This window comes from Hippocampus comes, unplaced genomic scaffold (genome assembly GCF_001891065.2).
Source record: "Hippocampus comes isolate QL1 unplaced genomic scaffold, H_comes_QL1_v1.1 scaffold33, whole genome shotgun sequence".
Taxonomy (NCBI): domain Eukaryota; kingdom Metazoa; phylum Chordata; class Actinopteri; order Syngnathiformes; family Syngnathidae; genus Hippocampus; species Hippocampus comes.
This window is the reverse complement of record NW_017804842.1, coordinates 574125-583044: the sequence shown is the minus strand read 5'-3', so window position 1 is coordinate 583044 and position 8920 is coordinate 574125. Positions and strand designations below refer to the sequence as shown.

General features: G+C 48.7%; 1 protein-coding gene across 2 annotated transcripts in view; it reads right to left on the bottom strand.

Annotated features, from left to right (window-relative positions):
- Window positions 1-3787: 3787 nt before the first annotated feature.
- LOC109517593 (pterin-4-alpha-carbinolamine dehydratase 2) overlaps window positions 3788-8920 on the bottom strand; it is a 7491-nt gene continuing 2358 nt past the window's right edge. For both annotated transcript variants that reach the window (XM_019872840.1, XM_019872850.1), the window contains exons 3-4: window positions 4066-4146; window positions 3788-3889 (exon numbers count right to left, since the gene is read on the bottom strand). In XM_019872840.1, the coding sequence (XP_019728399.1) occupies window positions 3794-3889; window positions 4066-4146 (177 nt within the window). In that variant the 3' untranslated portion in view covers window positions 3788-3793. The remainder of the gene's footprint in view (window positions 3890-4065; window positions 4147-8920) is intronic.

The window sequence follows — 8920 nt, the reverse complement described above, 5'->3', positions numbered from 1 at the left end:
TGTGTTTTGGCTGATAATGAGGCGCGGGTTAGTACGAGGCACCAATGAGAAGAATAAAAATCATTTGGTGCTCATCAGAGGGTTTAGGATGAAAATAAAAAGTCGATACTTGAGGATATGCGCCACGTTCGATGTAGTTACGTCACGTCGCCCACGAAATTTATTTTTGTTTGGTGAAATGAATGCTGTAACAATTTTGACAACCTGGATAAAATTCCGTTTCATTTTCATTTCGTGGGGAATTTTTTGTCTGTTTTTCCTAAAAGTGACTTTTACTTTTATCGGTGTATTTTTCCCCTACGAAAATGAGTTGAACACAAAACAACAATTAGGTGGCCGTGTTACAAGCGTAATTTTGGTAGTGGAATTAAAAAAAAAATTTTGAATTTTACTTCTCATATCAACATTTGAATTGCTTGAGCGTTACGAGTGTTTTTTAATAATACAGTATTAACCTCAACGTGGGTAGGCAACCGTGTGTACTTAAAAATAATACAATAATTCATTTCGTGTGACTGATGATAATTTTAATTACTTAAAAAAAAATTCTCTGAGAACCTCAACGTTTCATGATACTGTATAAGCAAAAAAAAAAATCAACGGTTTCTTCTCACTATAAAAGCAGACCATTACATTCCGTGCTTGCAGAATTCATGCTATTACACGCTTGACGTATACTGTAGATTGTAAGCAAATATGTAGTATCAATTTTTTGAATGCCAAACGGGATTGCTTGCAAAAAAAAAAGGGTGGGGGGGTGCTGCGTGCATCCCAACAAGTCCCAACAGTGAAAAAAAGCATCACATTCTTTACCTGGGCGCGGTGCTGGTGCACCGGGAGTGTGTGTGTGTGTGTGTGTGTGTGGGGGGGGGGGGCATCATGGGAACCGGAGCACGAATCACCCACCGGCAGAGACAAGCCGAAGGGGTCGCTTGGCAAAACAAAAGAACCAGCAAAGAAGAAGAAAAGGGAGCTCGGTGAAGGCACAAACCAGGAGAAAACGCACGCGCACACGCTCGCGCTGCGTCACCGACAACACCACAACTCGCCCACTTGGGACAAATCCATCTCAGAGGAGTCAACCGCAAGAATAGAAGACAAACAAAAGCATTCTTTTTCCGCACAAGCGGTGACATTTTCCGAGGTGGCCAAAGCCAAAGTTCGCTCGCCGCTCCAAACGCACACGCGAGGGCCCGCAGCGCCGAACGTCCAAAGACGAGAGCAACTCGCCTTCTGGCCTGCTGAGTTCACAGTCTCAAGTCCAGCTGCACGCGCACACCCACGCGCGGTCCTGGCTGGTTCCGCCGAATCCCAACGTGTCATTTAACGCACAAGTGAGCCTCTAATCAAACGGGGGGGGGGGGGGGGGGGGGGGGGGGGGGTTGAGGATGAGGATGAGGATTCTCAAAAGCCCCAAAACCGGGAGGGTGGCCTGCCTGCGTCCTTAGCTGGCCCGGGGCCTCAAAAGAACTCAGTCCAAAACTCCACCTTCTTTTTAATTCGTTTTTTTTTTTTACCCGTAAGGTGCTTTCCGACCAAAGCCCATTCAACAATCTGCCAATTTAAAAGTTTTAACTCCAAATAAGTTTGCCCGCGGAATCATCTTTTTGTGCTTTCTGTATACCGGAAGTCTTCGGACTTCCCTCCCAATTGTAGCCGTCAACATTTATCTGAAAGTTGTGCGCAAGGCTACTTGGCACCAGAAGCTAATGACCTCCGTTACGTCACATCAAATTTCGAGGTGGCTTACTCAATTTCTGTTCGTCGCCTTCTTTTCAACTATTCGAACAGCAAGAACACCCACGATGCCGCGTCCGTACTCTTTCCGGTATTCCCAAGTCACGCTGTAGCTCACGTTTGAGAGGATATTTTGGTACGGAGCCCAAACGTCAATTTAATGACGGGCAACTTCAAGTGCGCAACTCTTGTTTTAGTGTAAAAATGAGGACGCTTATAGAGTAGCCTTGACCTTTTTTTGAAATTGTAAAGTCCCCTCACTGTTTTTGGGAAGTTTTATCTGAAGTTCTTGATAGCATTTGTCGGCCATTTTGTTTCACCAAATGCCACTGCAAATGCTGCTGCTTTCAAACTGGCCTCCACTTCACCTCAAGGGATGTCACCCCTTTATAATCAAAACAAGCAATGACCCGAGATTGCGTACGTTTAATATACTTATATTGTCATCCTTTTTTTACAAAAAAATGACAGAAAGGTTTTTCACTGGAGCCGAGTGGCAAACAAAATGGCCGCTGTGAGCGCAGATCAGTCAAACAAACAAACAAACAAACAAACAAACAGGTGTTAGCATCATGTTAATCGCGAGGAGTTAGGATGCAATGCATCCAGACCTCAATTTTCGCTCTTTTTCACAAAACAGCCACCGGTCGAAATTTTGAAAGCAGACAATTTTGTGACACAAGCGACTTGGAAAAGGGTGAGCGAGCCGTCTTACCTTAGCTTGTGTTCACTGGCAAAAGGTGCTGGAAGGCTTCCGGAGGCTTCTTGGAGAAACCATTGAGAAAGGGGAGGGGCCACATGACCTCAAGAGGGTCACATGACCCCAATGCCGAAAAGCTCAGAGTGGGGAGTCCCCGCACGTCAACTTTGCTCTTGGTAAGGGAACAAAATGAAAATTTTCTTTCATCTTTATTCCCAAGTGTCCCATGGCACCTTCATTTAAGAGTTTTACTCATAACTCAGTTTACTCATAAATCAAATCTGCTTCCGCCATTATAAGGAATGGAAATACCACTAATCTGTTCCAGCCCCCACCCCCCAAAAAAAAAACCCCAACATATACTATTACATGCTATTTGTCTAGATATAAAATCATTTTTTATTATGTACATTTTATTTAAATATAAAAAACAAAAAATATTACTAAATAAAATGAATGGAAATACATGAAAATTAAAAGAAATAGAACATTTAAAAAGTAAAAATTTAATAGTGATTCAAATGATAAAAGAAAAAAAACCCGATTAATTTAAATTAAAACAAACGCATACCTACAAGGACAATTCAATACAACTGCAAGAAAGTGAAATACTCATGACGACTCTGTTGCTTTGCGCTTGACAGCCTGCAAAATGCTACTTCTGCTTTCTGGGACTGGAGATTTTCGATGAAATATTGTCGTCAAGTGGAATCCGGGCAGTTGCAAGCTGCCGCATCCCCGACAACCAAAGTCCAGCTTAAGTCCAATCAACCAGTATGAGGTTGCAAGCGTGCGCTGGAGGGGGGGAAGAAATGTCATGCACACGCAGCTGCCCCACGGCTGCACGCTCATTTTGGGATTAAGCCGAGTTGACTCGTCGGCCGGCAGCCGCCCCGTGGAAGAGTGTGTGTGTGTGTGTGTGTGTGTGGCTGCGGAAAGCGGTTGATGTGCAATCGGCGCATCCACAACTAGTCAACGCTGGTCGCCCCACCGAGTCCATCAAGAAAAGAAAAACCCACCGGCGTTCAGGTAGAAACGACCTAACATGCAATTGGAGTCAAATGAATTGGTCCCAAACTAAAAGTGGACTCAAAAAAGGCGCTGGTTCGACGACCCGTAGCCCCACAGAGTAAAGAAGAGATTTAAAAAAAAAATGCATCCGCAAGAGTCTTTGACAGAAATAGCTCATAAATAGATTGCGCAAAGTGCAAAGAGTTGCGCATGACGAGCAACCAGCTCAGAGGAACGCTCACGCCGCTAACGGGTCGATGGAGGCCAAGATAAACGAATCAAGGATGCCGTAACAATCATCACGCTAAAGAGATAGAAATGCATTCTTTTTTTTTTTGGGACAATTCACATAGAAAGAGCGACCTTGTCAATAAACTTGGCCATCTTGATGTCTCGCTTGGACAGCCCGCCGCAGTCGTGCGTGGTCAACGTCACGTGCACCTGAGAGAGACACACACACACACATACACACACACACACACACACACACACCATTTAAATGGAAAACGTTCAAAAGTTCAAAAAAGAAATTAATTTTTTTTTAAATTTGAGTACGATTAATGTCTGTGGTCAGGTCATATCGCCATGGCGACGGGGGTGCGATCGTCACCAGTCACCTTGTTGTAAGTGTTGAACCACTCGGGGTGATGGTTCATCTTCTCAGCCTGCAGCGCCACTCGCGACATGAAGCCGAATGCCTGAAACGAGTCACAAAACAAAAGTTTAAAAAAAAAAAAAAAAAAAATTAAAAAAAAGGGGGCGGGGGAGCTGAGGCCAGAAATATTCAAACATTTTCAGGATCTACTGCTGGAAATTCAGACTAGAAATGAGTCTTGACAATTTCACCGACAGCTTTGAACCTTTTGCTTGATCCATTCTTGAAGGTGCGGCAATTCTTCTCATTGTATTGTACTTTTATGGAGATGTGAATTCCATATAAATATATATATTTTTTAATTTCAATATAACTTGGAACTTTGCAAGCCTTGAAATGTAAAAGTCTCAAAATATAAATGCACAGTAGATGTCATGCCTCAGCCGAAGAAACCCCATTGAGAAAGTTACTGTATTTGTCATGAAATAACCAAATAAAGAACTGCAAATTCCATGGAAAAACAAAAAAAAAAAAAAACTACTCTTTCCACGTAGTGACACGTACAAAAGTCTGACCGAGTCCGGCTGCCAATAGGTGAATTTGTGAGTGCCCAAAAAAAAAAGTAAATATTTCAAATTAAAGGCTGAAGCCAAAAGTACCATTAAAAGCGGCCTTGAATTCAACTTTTCACATGTTGACTTGACACACATTTGTAAATTGTGGAGAAAAACGTAAAGCAAAGCCAAATGAGGACAGCGCTTCCTGCAACCAGGTCGCTTCCTCGCTGTGCAAAAAAATCTCTTTTGGGAGCCCGACGCAGGCGCATCAGGCGGCGGCGGCGGCGGCACGTGCAAGCACAGGCACACACGCTTCCTATTTGGCGTTTGGCATGTGGCGCTCTCCAATCAGCACGCATGCGGCCATTACGCTCCTTGTAATTATCTACAAAGTCCCCAGCGAAATCCCTCGTCGCTGCCCGCCGCGAGGAACGCGCCCGCCGGCCGGCCGGGCCCATTTCGGAGCAATTTCCCACTGCAATCTCAATTAAGCCCCTAAACACTTCCTCCCCCGCCTAATTAGATCAACTGAAAGGCCATTGTTTACACGGTCGCCCCCGCGCCACCTGACATCACCGAGCGGCCTGACGCGCGCAGGAAATGGCGTGCGGGCGGCTTCTTTTCTTGCCGCTTCGGCCGCTACGTGGCGGGCCCGAGTCCGAAGGCGTAAGGTGACCCGGCGGCCAATTGGTGATCAAGCCCCGCCGATCAATTGGGAGTAATTGGCATTTTTCTGCAACTTGACCCGGCTGCCACCAATTTGGCCTCCGAGGGGGTCTGCTTCGTGTCGGTGCCGTGTCAGCTGCTGTCCTCGCTCAACTGGGACGAGCCCGTCGGGTCGAGCGCTGCCTTTCCTGTTCAAGGAGGGGAAAAAAAAATCCCCGCAGCGGCCGATACGATAACTTGTTTGCTTGGCCTTAGCGGAAGAGTTGCTTTAGCGTGAGCTAGCTGTTATGCTAGCAACACGTAACGTCGTTTGGGACTTCCATCACTGTTGCACTCAACATTTTTAAATGAAGCCAATTATTAAATGTGACCTCGCCTGCACATCGGTTTCATTGATACATTTCGAACAGCGTTAGCTCATCTTGCGCCGAGCTACATGGTCGTCGTTTTAAATTTATTCCGCGAAACTTTTACGACTTCGCCCGTGATCAAATGTGTCACACTGGCTACATTGGTTGCGATCACGGAAGACAAAAGAACAATTCCGCGGTGCGCGTCTTCTTGGCAAATCCGCAATTAGCGCTTTGCGCAAACAGCGTTAGGCCAGTTTAAGTGTGGCTCGACGCCACCGATTGGAAACGTGGTTGCCATGACGCGAAAGCACTTTAGGGGTGAGGTCGTTCGCTTTTGCGGGTGGAGCTAGCATTGTGCTAACCGAGCACGCGGCTCAGGTTCAGAGGAGAGTCCGACGTGAAACAAAAGAAGAAGTGCGAGGCAACCTGAAGCCTGAGAAGAAGAGCTGGGAGATAGAAATGGAGGTGGGCTTGTCCGAGGTGGGTGGGGGTCCACTAATCCCAAAGTACAAATGAAATCGGAATCGGATGACGTGGGCCTCCTCCCTCGGGGCCAGTCGCGGGAGTGGCGGGACGTGAGGGCTGGGGGGGGTCAGCTTGCTAACGGCCAGCCCCCCCACTTGGAGACGGGACCACGGCAACGGGAGTCGAGCACTCAGCCGGGCGTCGCTTTGTCTACCCGCCAATCGGCGACGGCCAATCCGGCCAATTTGGGGCCAAACGCCGACCCCGCCTCGAGAAGAACCACCTCTGTTCGGACAAGTGTCGTTCTCGTGACGTGACGACGAGGAAAAGACGGAGCAGCCGTGCTCATGGCGACGCTAACCTAAGACTGACGCGGCTAGCACGTTTCAGAAGTGCAACACTTGACGCGGACGTCCGACTGGAACCGCGTTGAAGCCGACAACATCCAACTTGGACCAACGAAACAAGCATGAAGCGTTTCGATTCCCACTGGCTAAACCGAACTCGAAATGAATCACGGGATGTTACGTACGCGTCCGCCGCGAGGAGTGCGCGATAAACGTTTCAAATAGATGAAAAACGTTTTCATGATTTCCATCCATCATGTTCTTGGTGTGTTTTTCCAAATCGAGTCTCGAGTTTTCATTTGAACTTTTAAAGATCGGCAAAATGACACTCGTGAGACCTGAGCTGCCACTTTTTTTTTTTTAATCTCTTAATCAATTCAGCTTTGCTGCCATACACGGCGAAAAAATCCAAGCAATGGATTCTATTCAAAACAAAATCAATTGGTTATTTGCTCTCCTGTTTCATCAAAGCAGAAAAAGCTTCCCCCCCACCCCCAATTTATTTGTGGTGACGTGCCCTCGTGACGTCATTTCAGCTCATCCGAAGCCTTTCTTTCAGGTGCGCTGAAGGCCCGCCGCCGCCCCCTCCGCGGCGGCGCAGCTGTCAAAGTGCGCTAATTTGACGTGACGCTGGGCAGGCCCCCTCCTCCAATAATCAGAACCACAAGAGTCGCCCCGTCAACCCCTGCGCCGCAGCCCGGCTCCCCATCGGCCATTTTGCAGCTATTACGGCGTGATTGTCACACAACACGGGATGAGACGTTCTGACCGCCGCCGCCGCCGCCTGGAAGGAACACATGTCTGTTATTTACAGATCGGCTTTCCGCCGCCGCGCCGTCCAAAAGGGGGCTTAAGACGAGCGCCCGCTCCGCCTTGCCAGGACTAAGTGCATGCAGATTGCGCCTCGCCTCTCGCCGGCCCGTGCGCACAAACACGCGCGCGCACGCCGACATTCTTGTCGGGACGCCAATCGCGCACCCGACGGTTAGCGCGTGGCCACGCCCCTCCCCCGGAACGACGTGAATGGCGACAGCCAATGACGGGGGTCGCGCCTCTTACGTCTCATCTGTCCTTCCAGAAGCTTCCAGCTGGCGGAGCGCGGCCAAGGCCCGACCGCGAGCAAAAGTCTGGACTCTCCATCTGCTCGCTGGCTCGCAGGCGGCATCCCAGTTCGCGGAAGATGACGGACAGATGGTGTTGCTCTTCGTCAGTACAGGTTTCGACTGAATGGCGGGCCTGCTCGATGTGGTTTCTCCTCTTAGTGCGGGGGGGGGTGGCTTTTCAAAATGGCTGCTTCGAACCAACATGGCCGACTTCCTGTTCAATTTGGGGCACTTTTTTTTTTTGGGCATCCTGTTATGATAGACCCATCGAGCAAATTTGGTGTGCATCAGTGAAACTGGGGTACGGGGCTACGTTTTTCAAACTTTGCGGGGGGGGGGGGGGGGGCAGAGATTTTGGGGGGGGGGGGGGGGGCGGCAAAGAAATGGGGCCCAAAATGGCAGCTGCAGAGCAAAATGAGCCACTTCCTGTTCAGTTGGAGGGCACGCGGATCTCGTCATGAAGGACACATCGACCTCATGTCGCGTCCATCTGTGAAAATGGGGTCGGAGGCTGAATTTTGCGGGGAGCGCGACTGGAGGAATTTGTCCAAATTGGGTGCTTCAAACCATCATGGTCTCTTTCCCGTTCAATGTGGGGCGTGGCTGCTTGAGACTTTTTTTTTTTTCCTTTGGTGCATCCTGTTATGATAGATGCAGGCACCCAATTTGGTGTCAATCAGTGAAAGCCGTGTCAGGGGCTGAATTTATCCAACTTTCCAGGGGAACTACGAAAAGGAATTGACCCGAAAGGGCAGCCTCAAACCCGAACGGCAGACTTCCTGTTCGATTGTCCTTTGGGGACTTTTTCGTGGGTCCTCTCCTCATTGACAGGTCCACCAAATTTTCCTGTCAGTCAGTCCAACCGGTTTTGGGGGATGATTTTTATTTTTTTTCCAAATGTTCAGGGTGCGCCACTGAAAGAGGAAGAATGAAAGCGAGTCCGAGACTATAGGATGGCTTGGTGGACAAACATCAAACCGCCGGCAGTTCTATCTTGGATGCCACCAATCAACAAATAAATGGAAACAAATAAAGGCACGCTCTTGCATACGTAGAGGAGCGTAATCCCCAGCAGTTTGCGTGCGGCGTCCGTTCCAAAGCAAACAGTCGCGGCCAAATGCGAAGCAGATGGTGGCATCGCTAAACAACATGAGCGCATCAACGCACTTTTCAAAAGGAAGCTGGCGCGACACAACATGATGCCATCCCGCCCCGACGTTTCCACTCGACGCGGATGCCGCCTCTCGGAAGGCCGCTCTGATGAGGAAAAGGGGGCTACTGGCGGGGGGGGGGCTCGCCGCCTGACACTTTCCACTCGCTCAAATCGAAGGGAACCAAATCAACTCGGGGACAAGCAAGCAAGTCCAGCTTGAAACGCCGCGCTTT